At 34.9% G+C, this 27,112-nt stretch overlaps 1 protein-coding gene and 1 non-coding gene across 9 annotated transcripts in view; both read left to right on the forward strand.

The window, feature by feature from the left end:
- LRCH3 (leucine rich repeats and calponin homology domain containing 3) overlaps positions 1-27,112 on the forward strand; it is a 113,248-nt gene that overhangs the window by 53,895 nt on the left and 32,241 nt on the right. For all 8 annotated transcript variants that reach the window (XM_068546558.1, XM_068546561.1, XM_068546554.1 and 5 more), the window contains exons 5-12: positions 165-301; positions 1,464-1,573; positions 9,184-9,277; positions 10,628-10,748; positions 13,130-13,278; positions 17,415-17,491; positions 26,402-26,453; positions 26,839-26,988. In XM_068546558.1, the coding sequence (XP_068402659.1) occupies positions 165-301; positions 1,464-1,573; positions 9,184-9,277; positions 10,628-10,748; positions 13,130-13,278; positions 17,415-17,491; positions 26,402-26,453; positions 26,839-26,988 (890 nt within the window). The remainder of the gene's footprint in view (positions 1-164; positions 302-1,463; positions 1,574-9,183; positions 9,278-10,627; positions 10,749-13,129; positions 13,279-17,414; positions 17,492-26,401; positions 26,454-26,838; positions 26,989-27,112) is intronic.
- On the forward strand, positions 2,463-2,535 carry TRNAR-UCU (transfer RNA arginine (anticodon UCU)). The gene has a single exon. It is a non-coding gene; the product is annotated as a tRNA-Arg (tRNA).

Consider the following 27,112-nt stretch of genomic DNA (forward strand, 5'->3'; position numbering starts at 1 on the left):
TAGATTTCATTTTACGCCACTTTGCTGTATATCAGTTAATCACTAAGAAAGAATGGAGGTAAATACTTATGTTAAGTCCATTATATTTAGCTAGAAGCTCCTGAAAAAAATTGTCTAGTTTTGAAATATCATTAATTGTTTATTTCCACCTTATCTCCCTGCAGAACTAGCAGAGTTGCCTTTGATACGGTTAGACTTTTCCTGCAATAAAATTACAACAATCCCTGTTTGTTATCGGAATCTCAGGCACCTACAGATGATCACCCTAGATAATAATCCACTACAATCTCCTCCTGCACAGGTAAACCATAGTTGACTTGAAGTATGTTGTGAACTTTTTGACAAAAGATGAAGTTTAAAAGTTATAAGTTATATGTATTTATCTTTTTTTCTGGAAATTCAGTTCTTTTAAAATAAATTCACAACTCATATGTATTCTTTAGAAGCCTTGAATAAATGGGATGGAAGATAGGTAATATTCCAAAAATGTTTTTCCTTTCACTAAATTGACTTCTTTTTAATTTGAAGGAGTCTTCCTTAAAGTTTTTTTCTAATAAAATTTGAGTTATTTCTTTCTAGTAAAACTTAAATGTAGACAGTGTAAATGCTAAAGACAAAATACTCAGCTTACAGAACTAAAGATCATCAATGCATTTCTCATGACCATTGTTTCTGTACTTTCCTATTTTCTAAAATCTTAAGTTCCTCGTTTAGTCAGTCTGGTCATTTGTTTATCAGTGACTGAAATGAAACTACTTAATAAAGTTATTATAAGGTAGCTTTACAAATAGATTCTAGACATTCTGTACTCTAAAAAGTGTTGACCAGCTTATATTTTTCACTGTAGCTTTCCTTCTGCAATTAATTGATGGTCTTGTACAAGCCTCTGTATGGCAGCTGTTAAACTTTATGAGTAAACTTCATAACTATAGAAAGGTCTCATAATCCTAAAGAATTTGTGTGTTGACTTGTGGGACAGAAGTCAGTAGGTAGCAACAGAAGTGTATATAACTTTTAAAATCATTTCCTGCTTTTCTCTCTTACAGGAAGTAGGATTGAAAACGTAATTGTGCATGATTGTTGGATTCCTAAAAACAAAAGTTACCAATATAATCCATGGGGAGCAATGCTTTAAATCCCTGACTATGCCTAACCAATCAATATAAGTTTACTTGGTATTCTAACAGTGTTTATAATCATAAATTATTTATTTTATATGTTATTGAAACTTATTAGTGACTAGAAAACAAAAACCTACATTTATATCACTTAAATGCCTAAAGTAACAAATGATATAATGTTATAATCAGTACATTTTTAATATTACTGTATATACTTGATAGAAATGCCTTCTATTTCCAATATACATTAAGTAAAAATGTATTTTTATTTTAAAAGGCGAGGGGACACATATATTTCAGATGAGTAATAATTTGGTTGTATTTATATGTTACTTTGTTTAGATATGTATAAAAGGCAAAATCCACATATTTAAATACCTGAACATACAGGCTTGTAAGATTGCTCCAGATCTGCCAGATTATGATAGGAGACCCATGGGTTTTGGCTCCTGGTGAGTATGTTGTATTCTTTTATTATTATATTCCATCTCACAGAGAATCAAATAAACTGAACCTTTAAATTTACCTGACTCTTTGTTTGACCAAAGGGAAATATCCTATTCTGACACAATTTTTCTCAGAATGCTTATATTAAGTAAAAGTTGATTACATAGATGTGACAAAGTGTAGTCCTAAGTCAGGGTTTCTCAACCTCAGCACTGTTGATATTTTGAACTAGATAATTCTTTGTGGTGAGGAGCTGTCCTGTACATTGGAAGGTGTTTAACAGCATCCCTGGCATCTGTAGCACCTTCCAAAGTGACAAACAAAAGTGTCTCCAGTCATTGCCAAATATCCTCTGAGGGGTCCCCAGTTGAAAACTACTGGTCTAAGTGACTTGAATACTAACCTTGGCTCTCCTGTTAACTAGCTCTGTGACTTAAGGCAAGTCATTCAAACTTTTTGGGCTTCATTTTTCCCAGAGGGAGTGAAGGGGTTGGATTTGATGACCATTAATGTCACTTCACGATCTTTTAAGTCTGTGAATCCCTCAGCTACATATAACACCTGACTTTTACAAAGTTATTTTTTTGGCATTCCCAACCAATGGAACAATCTTAAGTAGCAGGAATTAAATTCAAAAGGCCTTTAAACAGGCAAAATTGATGTCTCAGTGAAGGTGCAGTAATATTCATAGACTTTACTCAAAAGAGAACCCTTTAGGCCTTCTCTTAGAACTTGTCACATTTACGTAAAAGCACAGTCCTAACCTTCTCAGTGTCTTAGTCTAAAACAGATTAACAAACTTCTATTTTGGTAGAGTTTCTAAAAGCAGGCATTAAAAATACAAAAATAATTTGAAGGAAAAAAGAAACTGTAAAAAGCAGATGCATAGGGAATTCCCTGGTGGTCCAGTGGTTAGGACTTCACACTTCTACTGCAGGGGGCCTGGGTTCGATCCCTGGTCAGGGAACTAAGATCCCGCAAGCTGTGTGGCGCAGCCAAAAAAAAACAAAAACAAAACAAAAAAGCAGATGCATATTCAAAAATTCAAGTAAGTGATAAACTCTGAAAGGGAGGAAGATTCTGTGTGAAAGAGGCACAAGGGGGCTTCTCATTGGGGTGGCTTCTCTTGTTGCGCAGCAGGTGCTCCAGGCGTGCAGGCTTCAGTAGTTGCAGTGCATGGGCTCAGCCGCAACTAGAGAAAGCCCACGCACAGCAAGACCCAACAAAGCCGATAGATAGATAGATAGATAGATAGATAGATAGATAGATAGATAGATAGATAGATAGATCCTTTTAACTCTGAGAGGACTGAAAGCACATATGTGGTGTTAAGGAGGACATAAAAGGTTTTGACAGATGGTAGGGATTAGGTCTTACATACAATGTGCTAATCTAGACCTCTCTTAGAGGAAGGATTTTGGCAGTGGGGGTGGATATGAGGAGACCCAGACCACTAATACCAAGAATTTTAAATTTTCTCCATTATCTCCTTTTCATTTCTTTTTCCTCCTACCTCAGTTCATTGCTTATAATATGGAACTCTTGTTTCTTATTTATAGAAGAAAGTTTTGTTTTTCCTATTTAAATATTTCTAAAAGTTTCTACTCCAGTACTCTTAAAGAAGATGTACAACAAATAAAAGTAGGTTTTCTTTTATATATACACTAATTTATTTTCTCCCTTGGAGTTAGTAATCCTTGGGAAGGAAAAGTGTTCCTCTCCTGAGATAGCGGAGTAGGAACATTAAACTGCTACTGTTGCCTTTGAGGTTTGCGTGTAAGACATGAATAGTGATTACTGGGTATGTGTATGTGAGGGTATGCCTGAAGAAACCAAGGAGGAAGCATCATTACCTGTATGAACAGTGAGCTTTGGTTGAGGGCTGCAGTGCTAATTGAAGAACCTATTTCTCTCTGTGACTCTGTCCTTAGTTTTGAAGACTAATTAGTCTTGGCCTAATTTTTTTTTTTAAATATAGCAATCTTCATTATTTTACTTTAAAAACATATCAGGGCTTCCCTGGTGGCACAGTGGTTGAGAGTCTGCCTGCCAATGCAGGGGACACGGGTTCGAGCCCTGGTCTGGGAAGATCCCACATGCCGCGGAGCAACTAGGCCCATGAGCCACAACTACTGAGCCTGCGCGTCTGGAGCCTGTGCTCCGCAACAAGAGAGGCCGCGATAGTGAGAGGCCCGCACACCGCGATGAAGCATGGCCCCCGCTTGCCGCAACTGGAGAAAGCCCTCGCACAGGAACTAAGACCCAACACAGTCATAAATAAATAAATAAAAATTTAAAAAAAAAATTCCTGCCACTTTGCCTCTTAAAAATCTCTTTAAAAAAAAAAAAAAAAAATCAAAAAATCCTGGGAAGAGACTTGTGTGTATTTGCTAAGAGATACAGGAAAGCTTCAGTCAATAGAGAAACCTTTCCTAAATAGGAAGTCTAAATAGCATAAACATGTCATGTTTCTCCAAAGGAATTAGTAATTATAGATCTAATATATTCCAATCCCTATACTAATCCCTAATTATGCTCCCTAGGTTAATCTGTCTTATACATTTTCCATTTTTTCCAGAGTTATGTTACTTTATTTATATATATATAAAAAACAAAAATATTTCCTTCAACTCCTCATGTACCAGCAAATGAGACATCGTACTTTCATGTCTTTCTCACTAAGGTACAGATTAGTAAGATTGCATTGTAGTTAGCAGTGCATTTATTCAAAATGCAGTCATGGAGTCAGAAGGCCTTAGTTCTAGCTCTGGATCTCTGTACTATTAGGCAGTTCACTTAACCTCTCTGAACCTTGGTTTCTTCAATGTGATCTTTACCCTGTTTATATTCTAACAGTAGTGAGGATCAAATGACCTGTGTTTGAAAGTGCTTTGCTCACCATAAAGCCCTATATGAATATTAGGCATTAGAGTTACTAGCTGTCTACTGTGATCTTGGACAAATTTAGTCTAAGAGTCCTGTCTTGCTAAAGAGAATTTTTATTAATCCTGTAGCTCTTCAGGTATTCAGTACAAGTTACTGCTGTGGTAATTTCAATCCTTAGTTGCAACTTTCTAACTACTTTTGTGTAGCATAAAAACAACACACAGTCTTTCTTAAATCATTTTATAAAGGTCACAAATGTTTTTACTCATTTTCAGATGTAAATGTTTCCAACTCCTTTAGCAATTTACACTGTTGTGATAACTTTATTTTATACAATGGCACACATTTTTTAAAATAGTGATCTAAAGTGAACTATGCTTTTTTGCTGTGATGATTTTAAGCAGCTTTATTTTATAGACTAAATATATTTATTTATGATGACGTGGCAGTGAGCCCAAACGAAGGAACGACTAAGCAACTGGTAAGAAAAGTCCTGCCTCTGTAACCCCAGTAGTGGAATTAATTCTCTACAACAAGCCTGAGCTTGTGAAAGCAGTGGCCATCCTTTATTCATATTTATATTCTAAGCACCTGGAAAACTGCCTGGCATTCAATAAATGTTTGGTGAACTAAACTCAAATGAAGCAGATTTAGTGACTCTCTCTTAAGGACACATTCTTCATAGAATGATAACTTTTATTTAATGCTTTGTACCAGGCTTTGTGCAGGTCCTTAGCTTATATTTTCTCAAGTAATCTTTATAGCAACTCTGTGAGATAGGTGTTGTTAATCTTTTTTTTTTTAAACTTACGAGAAAACAGGTTGAAAGAGGTAAAACGGGTTAATTAATGTCACATAGCTAAGAAATGATGGTGCCAAGTTATCAGTCCAGATCTGTTAAACTATTTGAAAAAAGCCATATTTTAAACTCCTTACTGCACTATACTGATTCACAGTTCATCTCCCTGCCACACAGAGTAACATAAGCATTTGAATCCATTTTATGCTAGGTAGTTTACTAAAGAGACTGGACTTTCTAACAGGACATAGCTGGAGCCTGGCTGGCACAACTCTTCCTGGCCTCACAAAGGCCATATTTATACATAGGGTGACCATCTGTCCTAGTTTACCTGTGACTAAGGAGTTTTCTGGGACACAGGACTTTAGTGCTAAAACCAGGAAAATCCTGAACAAACCTGGAGAGTTGGTTAACCTATGTCTCACTTTAATCTTATCAGTTTAATCTCTGAGGCAGAGCAAGTATGTGGAGAAGCTAAAGGTAACTGAATAAAGAAGATAAAATAATAGCTTAGTGCAAAGATTTTATTCTCTTTATGTTGCCCACTTATAAAATAGCACAGTAAAATTAGGCTTACCTTGATTGGTCACTTCACAGAAAATACATTATATAAAACAGTATCCTCTAGAAATTTGAAAATTTTACATACTATTAAAAAGTACTGTTCAGTAAATCCTGAAATACATGTATTTCTTTCGGCATCTGCAAAAAAGAATTCTTTAAGTATGGCTTAAATATATATTTCATTAGAAAGCTTTTAAAATTAGGTACCTTGACCTGACTTTGCTGTGATAAAACACACACAGTACCTGTCCTTAAGATCTGGACTCTAAAACAGGCATAAAAGCAGACATGTCATGTAGACAGTATACATAAAACATTTTACTTAAATGCTAACAATTGGGAGATCTAGATGAAGGGCAAATAGATATCATTGTATTACTCTCCCAACTCTTGTGTAGATATGAATGTTTTCAAGATAAGAAGTTGGGGGAAATTCACTACTTTTTTTTAGAGAGAAGTAATTTTAGAATTATACTGAGACGCTTATTTTGCTAAATGATCTTTGTAGTGGAGGGTAGGAAAATGAGTTAGATAGCTGGAAAGTGCCTATATTTTTGGATCTTTATAATCAGCATGTTTAGCACATTGGACAAATAGGTCTGTATATTACTAAATACATACAAGGTAAGATCTTTATCAGTAAAAATAAATGACAAGTTATAAAAGTGTCTTATATTCACATAGGGTTTTTGTTTGTGTTCTTTTGTTTTTACTTAACACCTTTCACTTTATGTGAAGGCATATGAGTAAGAATGTTTAACCTCATTTTACAAAGGTTAAGCAACTTCTTTGAGCTAATAGTTGGTTAGATTATCTGTGAAATCCAAATACATTGCTCTTTCCCTGTACCTTAGGTTCTGATTCATTGTGACAGCATGACACAATAACTTTTTTAAAGTTATGTACACAAACTATGTAAGAATACATGGAATACAAAATTCGATACCAGAAGAACACTACATATTTTAAATTTGTACCATTGAAAGTTGTTTTCACCCTAGGCAGTCTTAGTAAATGAAATGCTAATAGACCAATTTTTAACGGAGTCTTTATCGTGTTTTAGACTTCAAATTAAGCTAACTTTTAAAACTATGTTTAAAAACAAGTAAAAACTAAAGCTATAAACAAGTAAAAACTAAAGCTATAAAACTTTTAGAGGAAAATATGGAAGAATATCTTTGTGACTTGGGGTGGGCAAGGATATCTGAGGACACAGAAAGCAATAACCATTAAAAAAAATGATAAACTAAATTTAATGAAAATTAAATACATCTATTTACGAAAAGAAAATATTAAGAAAACAAATAGGCAAACCACAGACTGGGGGAAAATATTTACAAAATACATATATGACAAAAGACTTGTATCCAGAATATCTAAAGAATACCTGCTTATACTTAATGTTAAAAAGACAAACAACCCAGTTGAAAAATGGACAAAAGGCTTGAATAGACTTTACAAAGAAAGATATATAAATGGCTAATAAGCACACAAAAAAGTGCTTATCATTAGTCATCATCGAAATGTAATGAGATACCACTGCACGTCTACAAGAACGAATAAAATTAAGACTGGCAACACCAAATGTTAGGATGTGGAACAACCAGTGCTCTCATATTGCTTATGTAATATGATATGTAAAAAGTAAAACTGGAACATCCATTTTGGAAAAATGGTTTGGCACATTTTTTTTAACAGCTTTATTGAGATAAAATTTACAAATAATAAAATTTACCCATTTTAATGTACAATTCAGTCAGTTTTGGTACATGGATACAGTCACAAAACTTACCAACACAATCAAGATACATATATTTTTATCACCCTCAGCCCCAGATAATCACTGATCGGCTTTCTGTCAGTATAGTTTTGCATTTTCCAGAATTTCATAGAAATGAAATTGAACATTATGTAGCATTTTGTCTGGCCTCTTTTACTTAGCAAAATATTTTTAAGATTATTGATGTTGCATTTTTAAATGGGCAAAAGATTTGAACAGACATTTCACAAAAGAAGATAAATGAACGGCCAATAAACACATAAAAAGGTATTAAATATCACTGATATTAATTATCACTAGTCATCAGAGAAATACAAATTAACACCACATTTTATACCCATCAGAATAATAACTAAAATTAATGACTGGGAATACAGTGTTGGCAACTGGAACTCCAATACATTGCTGGTGGGAATGCAAGATGATACAACTACTTTCAAAAACAGGTTGGCAGGTTTTTTTGTTTTTGTTTTTTAAGTTAAACCTACGCTTACCATACAATTCATCCATTCTACTCCAAGGTATTAAAAACATCAAGAATTTCACTAACATGATGCTGAGTAGAAAAAGAGTACATATTCCATTTTTATGCATTCTGGAATAAGCAGAACTAATTGTATTACTTTTCTGTTGTTTCCACCCAAACTTAGAGGCCTAAACAACACAGATTTATTATTTTATGGTTGTGTAGGTCAGAAGTCTAAATCTTGGTCTCATTGAGCTAAGATTAAGATGATGCCAGAGCTGCATTCTTTTCTGTAGGTTTTGAGTAGGATGTATTTCCTTGCCTTTTTCAGCTTCTAGAGGCTGTCTTCTTTCCTTGGTTCTTGGTCTCCTTCTTCCATCTTCAAGCTAGCATTGAATCCTCCTCTTCTATTTCCCTCTTCCATGTTTAAGGAACCTTGTGATTACATCGAGCCCATTCAGATAATTCAGGATAATCTCCCTAATTTAAGGTCCTCTGATTAGCAACCTTACTTCTATCTGCAACCTTAATTCCCATTTGCAATGTAAAGTAACACATTTATGGGTTCCAGGGATTAGATCTTGGACATCTTTGAGGACGTTCTATACTAATTAAGGTGAAAAGAATTTGAATGGTAGTTGCCTCTTAGCACATAGTGGTGAGGTGAGGGAAGTTGACTGGGAAGGGATGTGTGGGAATTTTCTGGCGAAGTAGAAATGTCCTATATCATGATAGGTGTGTATGTTACAAAGATGTATTCATTTGTCAAAGGTTTGTGCATTTAAACATATGTAAATTTTACTTTAAGAAAAAGAGTACTGTTAAAAATAAAAATAATTGATGGGGGCATTGGGAATGGCTGGAGGAATAGATGAAGTAAGGATGTGGATATTTTTTAGAGCTGGATAATGAGTACATGGGAGTTCATTATACTATTCTATCTACTTTCTTTGAATTTGGAATTTTTCATATTAAAAAGTTAAACGAATATTCATTTCATTCTAAATAGTTAAGTCCCTGAATGCCATGAAAATGTTTATTAGTAAAATTGCATCTATTTCAAATGTTAATTTTTAAAATATCAAACTTTACATTAACAACTGAAGTTTCTTTTTGGCAGCCACGAAGAACTGTACTCAGGTCGCCCCTATGGAGCCCTTGATTCAGGTTTCAATAGTGTGGACAGTGGTGATAAGAGATGGTCAGGGAATGAAGTAAGTGTTTATTCTGCATGTTATAACTTATGATTAAGAAAAAATAAAATGATGAAAATGGAAAATGTCTTAATTGGACTCAATTTCTTGTTATATAAAATATAGAATAGCCAAGGGAAGGGTAAAAATCCCACATAGTCCTACCATCAAAAATGGTATTATGTTTCTTTACCATCTTTTACCTTGTGTGTTTTACATGTTTGTTACCTCATTGTGTTGTATAAATAATTTTATATCCTGGACGGTCAAATGGGAACTGAGCCAGTTACAACTGAAACCTGAACTTTGAGGGCCTGTATAGCCTTGAGCAGAGGTGGTAGAAGGGGTACTGTAAGGTGAGAAAATAGAACTGTAGGCTGATGGGTAATGAGATGGGAACCTTAATGAAGAGTATGCACATGCTCAAGATAAATAGGTAACTTTCTCAGCTAATTATATCATTTTTCTCTCTCTTTTTGTTTTTTTTTGGCTGAGTTTGGGTTTTCGTTGCGGTGCGCAGGCTTCTCATTGTGGCGGCTTCTCTTGTTGCAGAGCACAGGCTCTAGGCGTGCAGGCTTCCGTGGTTGCAGCACACGGGCTCAGTAGTTGCAGCGTGCAGGCCCTATAGCATGCAGGCTTCAGTAGTTGCAGCACGTGGGCTCAGTAGTTGCGACGTGCAGGCTTTAGGGCGCACAGGCTTAGTTGCTCCTCAGCATGTGGGATCTTCCCGGACCAGGGATCAAACCCGTGTCCCCTGCATTGGCAGGTGGATTCTTAACCACTGCACCACCAGGGAAGTCCCTCATTTTTCTCTTTTAATTATCAGCATTATGTTTTCTCTCTTCTTTTTAAATTACTAAGGTATAATATTTTAGCTATAAGTTAGGTTAAATGATTAAGGTTTTGTTTAGCAAGACTAGTAATGTACCATTTGTAACATTGTTTTATTGGGAGTCTAAAGCAAATTAATTTTAGAATACAGCCCATTTGTCATTTGGAATTGCTTGGGTATTTGTGCGTGGGTGGGTGTGTACATGATTGTGGCTATATCAATACAGATACATTTATGTCAATACTTTAAATTCATATATGTATGTATATAGAGTCATATATACCCTATTCTTTTTTAAAATTGTGGTGAAATACGTATAAAATTTACCATTTTAACCATTTTTAAGAGTGAGTTTCAGTGGCATTAAGTACATTCATATTGTTGGATAATATGTGCATCTCTAGATGCATCTCTGAAACTACTTTGCTATTTCTTCTTAAATATAAATTCTAACGAATTTATATTATATCTGTGTTTTAAGTACCATGTTGTCTAAAATTTGAAATGATTTATTTTAATGTTTCTGCTATTTTTTTAAGCCTACAGATGAATTTTCAGATCTGCCTCTTCGAGTAGCAGAAATTACTAAAGAACAAAGACTACGAAGAGAAAGCCAGTACCAGGAGAATCGCAGCAGTATAGTAGTAACAAATGGTGGAGGTAAACATGATTCCTGACGACATCCAAAGTCTTTATAATCTCTCTGACTTTTTAAGTGGCCTTTTCACATCCACTCCTTTTATTTGTGTATCTGTAGCTTCTTCCAGTCTTTCTTTAAAGACCTCCCTCCTCTTCTCATCTGATTAGAAAAAAAATGTTTTCTATTAGGGTTAAATTTCAGTTTCTCTGTTTCAGACTTGCAATTAAAATACAATGTTTTTCCCTTATTCTTATTTTGGGAGGAAACTTTACTAAAGACAGTTTACCTGGAATAGATCTTTGTTAATCTTGATTTAACCATGATCTTCTTTGAAGTACTATTCTCCTTTTTAAAGATTCTCTTTGTGTTCATTATTTGACCTCTTTTAGGAATTCAGTACATTTCTTGATGTCTACCTTTTCTTTCATCTGGAACTGTGCTCTTCATGGGCATCTGAATCCAAGTTTTCCTTATTCTGGTATTTTAAAATCTGTAATTTAAATTAAAAAAATTTTTTTAATTTATAATTATTTTTATAGTTCATTAACAGAGCTCTTTCTGCTTTCTTGTGCTTTTGAAGCAGACTCTTGATTTTAGCATTCCATTCAATATTGCTTTAGTTTGAATTACCAAATCCTAATGTTTAAATTTTAAGGGCCAGCTATAAGGGAGAAATGACTTTGATTTTCCAGAAATCTATTATATTATCTAAGAAGACCTTTCATCTCTGAATGATGAGTTCAATTAAACGGTTTGCCCCGCCTTTTTTTCCTTACCATCTTATATTCTTTTTTTACTGCTGTCACTTACCATTTCAGTACTTTCCATTTTAATCTTGCTTTTGTATGAGATATCTTTCCCATTGGTTCATTTCAGACTTAAAATAATCTCTAGATCTGTGCCACTAGCCACATGTGGTTATTGAGCATTTGAAATGTGGCTTTTCTGAATTGAGCTGTACTATAAGTATAAAACACACATCAGATTTTGAAGCCTTTGCATGAGAAAGAGAATGTAAAACATCAATAATACTTTATATTGATTATATGTTGTAATAATATTTTAAATATATTGAACAAAGTAAAATATATTATTAAAATTAATGTCACCTTTTCTTTTGACTTTTTTATGTGGCTAATAGATAATTTAAAATTACATGTGTGGTTCACTTTCATAGCTTACGTTCTATTTCTCTTGGATAGCACTGGTCTAGACAGTATGAAAAAGTGGTGTTGCTTTCTTGGGAGATAGTTATAAAATGAACTGTTGATTTAGTCACACAAGTTGTAGCACATTGGATAAATGCATTTATGTACCTGGTTTCTAACACGGGTGTAGACTTAAAACCTTTTCAGCCTTTTATCTATTTATATAATTATGATAAGTCAATTCATTTTTATATTAACTGCAGTTATGGAATTATTTAGAAATAATTGAGTCAGAAAACTAATTGAGAAATAGACTTCTTCAAATTTACTATTCCCAGCAACTGCAACTTTTAGGCAGCCTATAGACCACCATACAATAATGGCTGGGAGTTAATACATCTCTGGAGAAATCATCTTAGTAGTAACTTTTTTTTCCTAGTGTGCCATCTAAAGTGGCTTTTAAAAATAGTTACTTTTTAAACTTAAAAAAAAATTAATGGGGTGCACCCAAGTGTATTAGAAGAAATAATGATGTGGCTATATGTTATTTATGTGCTTCTCCTCACCCCAGAGCATTTTGAGAAACAAAAATTCCTCAAATGATTCCCTTCCATCCACAAACTGCTACAAAATATCTGCAATACTGACCTGTAGAAAATAATTTTCTAAATAGGAAAATAAATCTTGTTCTAGTTATGGACAACAGTTACAGGAAAGGGAACAGTCGTCAGTATCTACTTCTTTATCACCAAGTCCACTTTCCTCCTGTCTTTTCACTTTTATTTTGAGTTGATTATGTTAGGTTTTCTGCCTCCCAGCTCTTCAAAGAGGTATGATTAAGCCCCAAACCTAAAACATGCAAAAAAAAAAAAAACTAAAAGAAGATATATTTTCCGATGTTAAAAAATTATTCTTCTTATCTGTCTCACAAACTCAAACTGTCTTGTTTAAAAGATAGTCAAGAGCTGTCCAAAGAAAAAAGAAAGATTAGAGGTCTGTTTTCCAATAATTACCATCAATTACTGCATTCTTTATAGTGAATTAGGACTAAGATTTTTTCTTTAGCCTATTTTTGTGAGTGGCCATAGACCAAATAATAAAGGCTTATGTAATTTAAACTTCTTATTCCTCCCAGTTTCAGAATAGAAAATGTTAGGGAAAAGGAAAGAATGCAATTCAGTGTTTTTTGTGGGCTATCTAATTTGAATGTTTTTTCTGGTGTCTGTGTGTGTATGTGTCTGTCGTATGAACAGTGGAACATGATCTGGATCAGATTGACTATATTGACAGCTGTACTGCGGAGGAAGAAGAGGAAGAAGTGAGACCACCCAAGGGCCTGGACTCAGACAGCCTCAGTTCACAGTTTATGGCATATATTGAACAACGGCGAATCTCTCATGAGGTAGTATACACACTTAAGCTTAAATTTGTTGCTATCCCCTAGTAAAAACAGTTTATGACAGTATAAATTTCTATCATATCAGTGATTTGTTGGTTTAGGCTTAATTATTTGTTTTATTATATTTAGTTCCAATTTTATTACTGAGTTTTTCAGATTTTGTTTTAAAAATCAGACAATACTCTCAAGTAAAGTTTAGGTTTATTTTTCAAATAAAAAGACAGATTTCAGAATTTTGAAGAAGGAAAGAAGTCCTAAGAGTATCCTGTGCCTTGGAAGAAAATGCAGAGGAACATGATGCTTTTCATTGTTGTTCTTATTGTTTTTTTAATGTTATTAACTGGTAAATCATAGTTTGATCAGTAATTAAGAACTGAACCAAACTGCTGACTTTTGGAGCAACATACAGACTTAACCATAGAATTTCTATGATGAGCTTAATTATATTGGCGCTTTTATGTGAAATCACACAGAATATAAATTGTTTGCCATTAAAATTCTTGGATGTCTCTTATAGTGGAGCATTGAGTTGCCTTAGAAAACAAGTGAGCATTCAGCCCACTGCAAAATCTCTGCCAATTCCCCAAGGGTCTCAAGTAGAAATAGCATTCTTCAGTGTATCTAGTCAGCATAATAAAATGGCTGCACTTCAGTGTGTGTGATGTTAATGTCTGGAGTTGGTCCCAGGCTTTGAGCAGGGATTATTTGAGAAACACTTGGGGCCTTTTTGGAGAATGATGTATTTAGTCTTTTAGAAATAGCGAATAGTCACTTCAAGTGGGACATGTTATAGAGTGTTATTATCATTCTTTAAAAAAAAAAAAACCCTTGGTCTTCCTGTCTGAAGGCTTTTGAACACAGTATTTTTTGTTGGTGTTCAAATGACATTCTTTTATTTAAAGTTGGATAAAGTTATATACAGTATTCCCCCCACCCCATATCCACAGGGTGTACGTTCTAAGACCCCTAGTGGATGGTTGCCTGAAACCACGGATGGTACTGAGCCCTGTATGTACTATGTTTTTTCTTATACATACACACCTATGATAAAGTTTAATTTATAAATTAGTCACAGTAAGAGATTAAGAATAATAACTAATAATAGAATAGAAAAATTATAACAATATACTGTAACAAAAATTATATGAATGTGGTTTCTCTCTCTCGAAATATTTCATTGTACAAATTTAATGCCTTTTCCATCTTAACTAAGCATTCATTTATCACATGCTGTGACTGTAACTTTTGCAGTTTGAGGTTCAACAGCAAAACTAGCATGAATGTCTTTTTCCTTCACAATTTCACAGATAGAAGATTTCTTCTTACTATAGATCTTACCTCAGCATGCAATTTCTTTTCTTTCCTTATTAATTCAAGAACTTTCACCTTTTCACTTAAAGGAAGCACTTTATGACTTATCTTTGGTATATTCAAATTGCCAACATCACTACTTTTGCCCTTGGGGCCATTATTAAGTAAAATAGGCACTGCTGTACTGCGACAGTCAAGAAATGAAATGGAGGTATTTGTAATGAGGTGGATGGAGTTAGAGTCTGTCATACAGAGTGAAGTAAGTCAGAAAGAGAAAAACAAATACAGTATGCTAACACATATATACGGAATCTAAGGAAAAAAAAAAAAAAAAAAAGGCCATGAAGAACCTAGTGGCAAGACGGGAATAAAGACACAGACCTACTAGAGAATGGACTTGAGGATATGGGGAGGGGGTGGGGTGAGATGTGACAGGGTAAGAGAGTGTCATGGACATATATACACTACCAAATGTAAAATAGATAACTAGTGTGAAGCAGCCGCATAGCACAGGGAGATCAGCTCGGTGCTTTGTGACCACCTAGAGGGGTGGGATGGGGAGGGTGGGAGGGAGGGAGATGCAAGAGGGAAGAGAAATGGGAACATGGGGAGGGTGGGAGGGAGGGAGATGCAAGAGGGAAGAGAAATGGGAACATATTGTATATGTATAACTGATTCACTTTGTTATAAAGCAGGAGTTAACACACCATTGTAAGGCAATTATACTTCAATAAAGATGTTTAAAAAAAAAAAAAAAAAGAGAGACTAACTGAGCCGGCTACTAACTGACTAACAGGCAGGATACTCTGGACAAAGAGACGATTTACAACCCAGGTGGGATGGAGCGGGACAGCTTGAGATTTCATCAGAACAGCGTGCAATTTAAAACTTATGAATTGTTTATTTCTGAAGTTATCCGTTTAATATTTTTGGAACATGGTTGACTGTGGGTGACTGAAATCTCGAAAAGTGAAACCAGAAGATAAAGTGGACTACTGTAAATCAAAGTCCTGCAGCCTACAGATAGCAGTGTGTACCTGTGATTAATGAAACTACTTGTGGTTCAGGCTATAAGCACTTCTGCTAGAGCAGAGGGCAACTACTTTGCAATAAAGTTTAAGTTAACAATGCACATTATAATCTAAAAGGGAATCCTCTTTCTTGTGGTCTTTCTCTTTGACCATTTTACTGTTAATTAGGCTGTGTAGATGAGGTATTTCTACTAAAAGTGAAAATGCATGTTATGCTACTGATGAAAAATTGTAGTGTCATTTCTTTAATCCATTATATTGGCTAATTTGTAATAAGTTTTTTGATTCCATCTACCTACTATATATAGTAGTTTTTATGATTCTGTCATAAGGCTCTTTATGACTTCTGTGTCATAAGGCTTTCTAAAGTTTGGCACCTATAAAAATAAAATAAAGCAGTATTATTTTAAATGGTTTAATAACCAGTGATGAAATACTTTTTTATATTCTTGGATACTACCTAAACATGGGTTGTTAAAAACAATTTGAGATTTTAAACACTCTGCTATTGTTTAATTTTATCATAATGCCTGTCACATACATAGTGATACTGTCATAAAATAAGGTATGACTTATATTTATAGACTATGACATATTTATTTTTTAAATTAAACCAATGTTACATTCATTTTGTCATGAAAATTTCATGTACCTCTTGCAATAATTTTAGGTAATTGCAGTATGGTAAAACCAGGGTGATAAGTCACTGATGTTAACATACTAGGAGAGATTTTTGTTTACTTAAAAAGTCATATTCACTGAAATTAGAGTAATTATTCTCTCATCAAGATTCTAGAATTGTATCTCATTTAATATGATTATGCCCAGACTTTACGGGAGTCAGCTTTAGCCCTTTGGAGTAACTCACCAAAGAAGATTTTCTAGTTATGTGTGATGTACCTATTTCTTGGAGATAGACTATAAATAGTTTTACATTTGATTTCTAGGTTGTTTTTTTTTTTTTTGGATAAGTTTTTTTTCCCCCTTCCAGAATACCCATTTTGATGATTATTTTTGGTGTTGAAGTAAGATTATATTGTTTTTATAGATTCTCATTTGACAAAGTATGTGGTGTGATATCCCATGAGCCTCTACCTTTGATTTATAATTTTATTTTTCAGTATATAGTCCATATAACTTAAGCCAGTTTAATTTTCTTTGGTAATATTTTTTGAAATGACCTTTACCCTTCAGTTTATAAATAAATTGCCACTATTTCTCTTTTAATTAATATCATATTTTACCATAAATAGAAGTTACTTTTTGCTTTATCTTGGTATTCCACCAGCATCCCCAGGACTATTTGTCTGACTAACATAAGTAACAATTTATGATGATGAAGAAGTAAAGAAATGTAATCTCCCCAGTGAACTTCCTATTACTAGAAATATTCAAGAGAGGCTGAGCAAAAGTCACGGTAGGGTTGGTAGGAATTCCTGTTCTAGATGGAAGTTTGTACTAGATGACCTCTAAGATCCTTTTCAACTTTCACATCTTATCATCTAGTAAATATTACTGTATGGTCATTATAATTCATAAAATACGGTGTGAAGAAAATCTGCTTTTTTTAAAATAAATGTTTTTGGATTGTGAACAGTTTTGTGTTTACCAAAGCAGTAATATAGCCTATGATGCTTTTAAACATGAAAATTCACATTTGAAGTTTCTGTTAAAATATTTTTAGTGTAATATACAGATCCCTAAATGCCAAGTTGAATGTGAACTGTGTAATTACACTTTTCTGGATACATGTGGATACATGTGTTAAATTGATCTGTTTTTCTTTTTTTGGCCTAGGGTTCACCAGTAAAGCCAGTACCCATGAGGGAATTTCAAAAAACAGAAGACATGAGAAGATATTCACATCAAAACAGGTTTGAAAAACCAATTCTACTTATTTCTTTCTGTCTTAAAACTCAATAATTAGGTAATGAAATGATTTTCGTTTTGTGTAGATCTATGTATAATGAAGATGTTTAGATACTATGTGTTTTAAATATGATGTATTTAGAGCTAAGTGAAATGTACCTTTGTGCTTAGGTAATAGAAAAAGAAGTAAAATTGATTTATTCATTCTAAATTCAGATCACCTAAACCATTACCTGTATAATTATTTGATTTGAAGATACTTAATAGCAGTGAGATTTTATAGTGATATGTCTGGATTTATGCATAAAGAGGGCTAAATGAATTTCCAGAGTCCTGCAATTATATTAGTTAAACTTTTGATTAGAAACAGAGCCACAGACCAAGACAGCGATATATTCCTCATTCCTATCTCAATTGAAGTGATCTTTTATCTACAGTTAGTGCCTCACACAATATTTCTAAACTTAGCCTGGCCATTTAGAGTGCTGCTGCTTCTTCTTCTTTTTTTTTTCAAGAGTACTGCTTCTTATTCTTGAATTCCAAAAAGTTTCTTGTCATAAACTGTATCACAATAGTTGAAAAATTCCCAGCCTTTGGTTTTTGCTTCCTTTTAATTTTTATGAAATCTTAAAGTGGTAGACTTGATATGCCTATTCTTAAACAACAGTAAATTTACTGTGTAGATAGTGTCATACATCATTCTTTACTTACACTTGGCAGGATATTGAAGTTCTTTAGGAGACTGAGATATAGATGGATAAAGAAAATGTAGGGAGAATAATGAAAGAAGTCTTATAACTTGGACTTCTTAGTCTTATTAGTTAGTTCATGGTGATTTAGTTACATTTCATATCTTTGAAATTTATCTCAAAAGAGCTTTTTAGTTACCATGTGTCCTTATATTGAAAGTGTGGTCATTTGAGATTCCAGTGTCATGCAAGGATTTCTTGTTACACTTCCCCATAGTAGGGGGACCTCAGCTTTATCTTTTGTCCTTCCTGCCTCCTGTGTCCATCGTAAGTAAAGCCCAAGATTCCCAGGATATGATACACCCACCCTCAAGGTGAAAGCCAGCTTTTTTTTTTTAACATCTTTATTGGAGTATAATTGCTTTACAATTTTGTGTTAGTTTCTGCTATATAACAAAGTGAATCAGTTATATATATACATATATCCCCATATCCCCTCTCTCTTGCATCTCCCTGCCATCCTCCCTATCCCACCCCTCTAGGTGGTCACAAAGCAGCAAGCTGATCTCCCTGTGCTATGCAGCTGCTTCCCACTAGCTATCTGTTTTACATTTGGTAGTGTATATATGTCAATGCTACTCTCTCACTTTGTCCCATCTTCCCCTTCCCGGCCCCCCACCCCCGTGTCCTCAAGTCCATTCTCTACGTCTGCGTCTTTATTCCTGTCCTGCCCCTAGGTCATGAGAACCATATTTTTTTTAGGTTCCGTATATATGTGTTAGCATACGGTATGTGTCTTTCTGACTTACTTCATTCTGTATGACAGACTCTAGGTCCATCCACCTCACTACAAATAACTCAATTTAGTTTCTTTTTATGGCTGAGTAATATTCCGTTGTATATATGTGCCATATCTTCTTTATCCATTCATCTGTCGTCGGGTGCTTAGGTTGCTTCCATGTCCTGGCTCTTGTAAATAGTGCTGCAGTGAACATTGTGGTGCATGACTCTTTTTGAATTATGGTTTTCTCAGGGTATATGCCCAGTAGTGGGATTGCTGGGTTGTATGGTAGTTCTATTTTTAGTTTTTTAAGGAACCTCCATACTGTTCTCCATAGTGGCTGTATCAGTTTACATTCCCACCAACAGTGCAAGAGGGTTCCCTTTTCTCTACACCCTCTCCAGCATTTATTGTTTGTAGGATTTTTTTTTTTTTTTTGGCTGCATTGGGTCTTCGTTGCTACACGCAGGCTTTCTCTAGTTGCGGCAAGTGTGGGCTACTCTTCGTTGCGGTGTGCGGGCTTCTCATGGCGATGGCTTCTCTTGTTGCAGAGCACAGGCTATAGGCATGCGGGCTTCAGTAGTTGTGGCAGGCAGGCTCAGTAGTTGTGGCTCGTGGGCTGTAGAGCACAGGCTCAGTAGTTGTGATGCACGGGCTTAGTTGCTCCGCGGCATGTGGGATCTTCCTGGACCAGGGCTCGAACCTGTATCCCCTGCATTGGCAGGAGGATTCTTAACCACTGCGCCACCAGGGAAGCCCCTGTAGTTTTTTTTGATGATGGCCATTCTGACTGGTGTGAGGTGATACCTCGTTGTGGTTTTGATTTGCATTTCTCTAATGATTAGTGATGTTGAACATCCTTTCATGTGTTTGTTGGCAACCTGTATATCTTCTTTGGAGAAATGTCTATTTAGGTCTTCCGCATATTTTTGGACTGGGTTTTTTGTTTTTGTGAAATTGAGCTGCATGACCTCCTTGTATATTTTGGAGATTAATCTTTTGTCAGTTGCTTCATTTGCAAATACTGTCTCCCATTCTGAGGGTTGTCTTTTCGTCTTGTTTGTAGTTTCCTTTGCTTTGCAAAAGGTTTTATGTTTCATTAGGTCCCATTTGTTTATTTTTGTTTTTACTTCCATTACTCTAGGAGGTGGGTCAAAAAGGATCTTGCTGTGATTTATGTCATAGAGTGTTCTGCCTATGTTTTCCTCTAAGAGTTTTATAGTGTCTGGCCTTACATTTAGGTCTTTAATCCATTTTGGGTTTATTTTTGTGTATGGTGTTAGGGAGTGTTCTAATTTCATTCTTTTACATGTAGCGGTCCAGTTTTTCCAGCACCACTTATTGAAGAGACTGTTTTTTCTCCATTGTATGTTCTTACCTCCTTTATCAAAGATAAGGTGACCATATGTGCTTGGGTTTACCTCTGTGCTTTCTATCTTGTTCCACTGATCTATATTTCTGTTTTTGTGCCAGTACCATGCTGTCTTGATTACTATAGCTTTGTAGTATAGTCTGAAGTCAGGGAGCCTGATTCCTCCAGCTCTGTTTTTTCTTTCTTAAGATTGCTTTGGCTATTCGGGGTCTTTTGTGTTTCCATACAAATTGTAAAATTTTCTGTTCTAGTTCTATAAAAAATGCCATTGGTAATTTGATAGGGATTGCATTGAATCTGTAGATTGCCTTGGGTAGTATCATCATTTTCACAATATTGATTCTTCCAATCCAAGAACATGTTATATCTCTCCATCTGTTTGTATTGTCTTTGATTTCTTTCATCAGTGTCTTATAGTTTTCTGCATACAGGTCTTTTGTCTCCTTAGGTAGGTTTATTCCTAAGTATTTTATTCTTTTTGTTGCAGTGGTAAATGAGAGTGTTTCCTTAGTTTCTCTTTCAGATTTTTCATTGTTAGTGTATAGGAATGCAAGAGATTTCTGTGCATTAATTTTGTATCCTGCTACTTTACCAAATTCATTGATTAGCTCTAGTAGTTTTCTGGTAGCATCTTTAGGATTCTCTATGTATTGCATCATGTCATCTGCAAAAGTGACAGTTTTACTTCTTCTTTTCCGATTTGGATTACTTTTACTTTTATTTCTTTTTTTTCTCTGATTGCCGTGGCTAAAACTTCCCAAGCTATGTTGAATAATAGTTGTGAGAGTGGGCACCCTTGTCTTGTTCCTGATCTTAGAGGAAATGGTTTGTTTTTCACCATTGAGAATGATGTTGACTGTGGGTTAGTCATATATGGCCTTTATTATGTTGTGGTAGTTTCCCTCTGTGCCCACTTTCTGGAGAGTGTTTATCATAAATGGGTGTTGAATTTTGTCAAAAGCTTTTTCTGCATCTGTTGAGTTTATCATATGGTTTTTATCCGTCAATTTGTTAATGTGGTGTATCACATTAATTGATTTGTGTATACTGAAGAATCCTTGCGTTCCTGGGATAAATCCCACTTGATCATGGTGTATGATCCTTTTAATGTGCTGTTGGATTCTGTTTGCTAGTATTTTGTTGAGGATTTTTGCATCTATATTCATCAGTGATATTGGGCTGTAATTTTCTTTTTTTGTATTATTTTTGTCTGGTTTTGGTATCAGGGTGATGGTGGCCTCGTAGAATGAGTTTGGGAGTGTTCTCCCCTCTGCTATATTTTGGAGGAGTTTGAGAAGGATGGGTGTTAGCTCTTCTCTAAATGTTTGATAGAATTCACCTGTGAAGCCCTTCTGGTCCTGGACTTTTGTTTGTTGGAAGATTTTTTTTTTTTTGGAAGATTTTTAATCACAGTTTCAATTTCATTTCTTGTGATTGGTCTGTTCATATTTTCTATTTCTTCCTGGTTCAGTCTTGGAAGCTTGTACTTTTCTAAGAATTTGTCCATTTCTTCCAGGTTGTCCATTTTTTATTGGCATATAGTTGTTTGTAGTCGTCTCTCATCATCCTTTGTATTTCCGCAGTGTTGTTACTTCTTTTTCATTTCTCAGTCTGTTGATTTGAGTCTTCTCCCTTTTTTTCTTGATGAGTCTGGCTAATGGTTTATCAATTTTGTTTATCCTTTCAAAGAACCAGCTTTTAGTTTTATTGATCTTTGCAATTGTTTCCTTCATTTCTTTTTCATTTATTTCTGATCTGATCTTTATGATTTCTTTCCTTCCGCTAACTTCGGGTTTTTTTCGTTCTTCTTTCTCTAATTGCTTTAGGTGTAAGGTTAGTTTGTTTATTTGAGATTTTTCTTGTTTCTTGAGGTAGGATTGTATTGCTGTAAACTTCCCTCTTAGAACTGCTTTTGCTGCATCCCATAGGTTTTGGGTCGTCGTGCTTTCATTGTCATTTGTTTCTAGGTATTTTTTGATTTCCTCTTTGATTTCTTCAACGATCTCTTGGTTATTTAGTAGCGTATTGTTTAGCCTCCACGTGTTTGTATTTTTTACAGTTTTTTCCTGTAATTGCTATCTAGTCTCATAGCATTGTGGTCGGAAGAGATACTTGATACGATTTCAGTTTTCTTAAATTTACTGACTGGAGGCCAGCTTTTTGCTCAGTTGCCTTATATATTAGTTTTCTAGTACTTATGTAACAAATTACCACAAATTTGGTAGCTTAAAACATACCTATTTATTATATTACAGTTGTGAGAGATAGAAGTCTGGGCAGGCTTCTCTTGTTTCTCTGCTTACAGCCTCAAAAGGCCAAAGTCAAGGTGTTGGATGGCCTGGATTCTTATCTGGAGAACCCTGGAGGAGAATCCACTTCCTGGCTCATATAGGTTGCTGGCAGAATTCAGTTCCATGCAGTTATTGACTGAGGTCTCCATTACCTTGTTGGCTATTAGCTGGGAGTCATTTTAGCTTCTAGAGTCCACCTACATTTCTTGGTTCTTGGCTGCCTCCATCTCAAGAGAGCAGTGACAGGCTAAATCCTTCTCACATTTTGAATCTCTGATTTCCCTTTCTGCCACATCTCACAAACTCTCTTGCCTCCTCTTCTGCTTTTAAGGACTTGTATGATTATATTAGGCCCACCTGGATAAGATCAACCAATTAGTAACCTTAATTTCATCTACAAAGTCCTTTCTGACGTGTAACATATTTATTAGAGTAACACACCAGAGTGGAGATCATGGGGGCCAAAAGTCTGCCTACCAAACCTTAATCCATAGTTCCTGTTTCTGCTTCTTTTTAGAATCTGTGGATTCTTTATTTTTATGGCACTTTAGCAACGCATTTTAAAAGATTACTTTATTGAACAGTTTTTTTGTTTCCATTGGAAGAGTCATTCAGAGTATCTAATCTGCCACAGTGCTAGAAACTGAATCAATGATTACTTTTAATTGGGTGTCTCAAAGCATTAGACCTTAATACAGTCTTTGGATAAGAACTCCATACTTTATCCCAAGAATCAGTTAAGCTCTAAGATCAATACATAACTTCATTTGTTTTAGTTAGATATGTGCTAAATACCTTCTTTGTGCTAAGTACGTTTTTAGATATTGGGAAATAGCTGTGAACTTTGAAAGTTCCTGTCCTCCTAGAGTTTACATTCAAATGGAATCATGAATTAGAACCTAGAAAAACAAAATCACCTCCGAATGACTGGCAGCTCTCAGGCTCACAAGACTTGTCTGTAACCTGAGTAATATGTTAACCAAAAAAGTTGATCAGTCCTCCAGTTACAAAGACTGAGAGGAATTGAGTCAGTTTACATATTGCTACTTGCTCATTAGTCATTGCTGAAAAGTTGCTTACCTGTTTTTTTCTCCTAATTCTCCTCCCCTCCCATCACCCACCATGTACATTTCTTCCTACCTACCCCTCCCACACACAAACACAAGACACTACTTGCCTGGGGGATAGTAAAGGTAGGGGGATACATTAAAAGTATTATGATAAATTGGTAAGTGTTTTATAGTTATTTGCTAAGATGGATTAAATAAACTTGAAGTTAAAACTAACAAAATTATCATTCATTTTATATATCAAAAAAAATTTTTAAGGGCTCACTTATAATTTGATTGGCATTTTAGTTCAGGAGAGATGCTAATGTCAGGCTAGGTCCTGGGAAGTTCATTAATTTCTATTAGAAGCAGTATAGAATTACAGAACAGTTGAGTAATACCTGGAAATTTTTAGTTTCATGTTAGGTAAACAAAACTAGAAAAGCTACTCATATTAAATGTGGTTTTATGAACAAAGGCAAGCAGAAGGGCAGTTCAGAGTCTGCTTCTTACTCTGCTCAAATAAGTTCAAGATTTAAAAAGGCATATAGCTACCTGTGTTTTTGTTTCAGTATCCCATACGTTTTGAGGGGAAGATGCCACTGCCATTCATTTAAACAATATTTCTTGAGCACTGCAGCCGTCTGGCTGTGTTCTAGGTCCCTGATGTCATAAAGCTAATCTTTTAATGGATGTAGACAAGTATATGTAACAAGTATTTGTCAGGAACTGCTAAGTGCTATAAAGAAAAATAAAGCAGGGTAAAAGAGTAGAGTCAGAGCGGGGGAGAGTGAGAGCAATTTTATGAGGTAATAATATTTTGATAGAAACCTAAAAAATAGAGGGATCAAGCACTCTGGCTATCTAGGGGAGGAACAGTCCAGGCAGAGGCCCTGACAGAGGAACATGCTTGGTATGTTCAAGGAACACTAAAGAGTGTTATCAAGGCAGAACAGGTTTGGACTGTGAGATGAGAATTAAGTTGTGGTTATGTTCTACTTAAGGTGCCTGCTAGACATTCAAGGGGAGTTATCAAGTAAGCAGGTAGATACATAAGTTTGGAGTAAAGGGGAGAGAATTAGGGCTTAAACAACCAGCAAAAGAGGCTTAAGCAGGAAAGGTCATGGGGATAGGAGAGGGTGGTATCCCAGAGGCTAAGTGAAGAGAGCATCTCAAGACATGTGGAGAGAGATAAGCAGTGTCACACATACTGCTGGTAGGTTCAGTAAGGTGAGGGCTGAGAAGTAACTATTGGATTTAGACATGTAAAGCCTCAGACTTGAAGAGAGCAGTTTTCAGTGAAGTTATGAGGACAGATCCAGATTGGTGTGGGTTCAAAATAAAATGGGATGAAATGAAGTAGAAACAATGGATTTAACCAGCTTTTTAAAGAGGTTTTGGTATAAAAAGAGAGTAAAGAAATGGGAGTAGAAAGAAGGTGTATATTAAAAGGTTTTGCTTGAAAAGCATTATTAAAACATAGTGTTCAAATCAGGGCACATAAACCCACTTGGGATGGGTTTACATGGTCCTTTCTGGGTTTTTTGGTGTCATTTATCTACAGATGGCCAATAAAAGCTATAGGAAATGTTAACAGTGAAATTAGTAGTTTGGGACAAATTTACAGTTAATGCCAGTTATTCTTCTCCCAGACTAGTATATAGTACTGGAGTCACTCATCTCTCATTATTGGTTATATCCCAGTTAAAAGTCTTACCCTACCAACCCACTCTCCTCCTCTTATCTTGTCAGACTTGTGACTGAGGATGCATTGATTAGGAGTGCTAGGATAAAGGTTGACAAGGATTAGTGGAAAGTTAAGGAAGTTTTTCCCTAGCTTTAACATTATTTTAAACCTTGTGTAGGAAGTTATTAAGTAATTTATTTGGTAGTTATTTATTCTGTTCCTTTTAAAAATTATAAACATAATTTATTCTGTCAAAAGTTTTTTTAATGGCTAGAAATTTTTTTAAAAAAAGAATTTTGTGAAAACTTCAAAGATTTGGAACCAATATAAGAAAAAAAAGTGGCATGAAAGAGTATAGTAGAATAGCTTAAGTTTTTGTTTTCTTACATATTATATTTTTAAAATTCAGGGATTACAACAGGGAATATATATCAAAGTATAAGAATTAACACTGATAAAACCGAGAAGCAAGTTTTACTGTTTTTTTTTAAGCATCAAATCAGGTTTCATGTTTTTCTAAAAGATAAAAATCAACAAAATCTTTACTTTCGTTGTTAAAATTGCTTCTTCAATTAAAATGGGAGTAGGAGTGCTTTAAACGTACAGTTACAGGTTCTGTAGTATTCCAGGTTTCTGCTGATAAAATGGCTTTGTGTATAAACCATCTCCATTTACATGTATCTTGTTTCAGTCATGGTAGTAAGATTGTAGTTCTGTGTGCTGTAAAGAAACGATATTGTTTGAGAAGTGATCTCAAATAACCGTATTGTCAGCACTGGCTGTCATAGACAGTTGTTAGCTATCTGTAGCTTCATCAGTGATATCATCACGTGAAATGTGAGTTGGAGACATCAGGTGTTCCTGTAGCTTAATTTAGTGACTTGGGCTCAAGTTTACAAAATGCAATTGGTCTTTCAGTGCTGACCAGACAGTTTGCCTGCTGATTAATAGAAAGCTGCATTAACAATAAAACTCTACTTGTCTTTTATCTATCTGTCTGTCTTATCAAAGAGTTTTTTCTTTCCTTTTTTTCTTTTTTGGGTCAGGGTTCCAGCTGAGCCATCTTCTCTCTTATCACTATCACCGAGTCATAATCAGGTAAAAACATTTTTTTCAGTTTTAGTTTGTGGGTTTTTTTTAAATTAAGATGGTTTTCTTCTTTTATAATACTTAAATTACAGTTAATTGCCAAATATCTATAAATTTCATTACCTGTCTCTTCAATCTACAGTTAGTATAATATGTGCACCTTATGCTGGTAACAGTATTTTTAGACACCAGACAGAAAATAAGTCTTTATAATGCATGTAAGAACACAGTGCAAAGATGGGAAAAGATTAGCAATAAACACATCTGAAGAAATGCTAGGTGACTGCAAAGTAAAAGTTGCTTGGGTCAGCAGTAGTTTCCCAAATTGATAAAGAATATTGGTAAGTTGATCTTTATCGCCACTTACATATGCAAAATGATACTTTTCTTCTAGTTTTCACATGCAGACTTGGAACTTCATCGGAGAAGAGAACAATTAATAGAACGTACTCGGAGAGAGGCACAACTTGCTGCCCTACAGTATGAGGAGGAGAAAATAAGGACCAAGCAGATTCAAAGAGATGCTGTCCTGGACTTTGTCAAGGTGAGTCCTTTGGATTCATTGAATGATATTCCTAAAGTTTCTTAGAAGTAAGTGCTTATTTGTTTTTCTGAGGATGTCAGGTTTTATTGTCTTAATTAAAAAAAAAAGAGTTGATATCTTAATT

This window comes from Eschrichtius robustus, chromosome 6 (assembly GCF_028021215.1).
Source record: "Eschrichtius robustus isolate mEscRob2 chromosome 6, mEscRob2.pri, whole genome shotgun sequence".
In the NCBI taxonomy this organism is placed as follows: Eukaryota; Metazoa; Chordata; class Mammalia; order Artiodactyla; family Eschrichtiidae; genus Eschrichtius; species Eschrichtius robustus.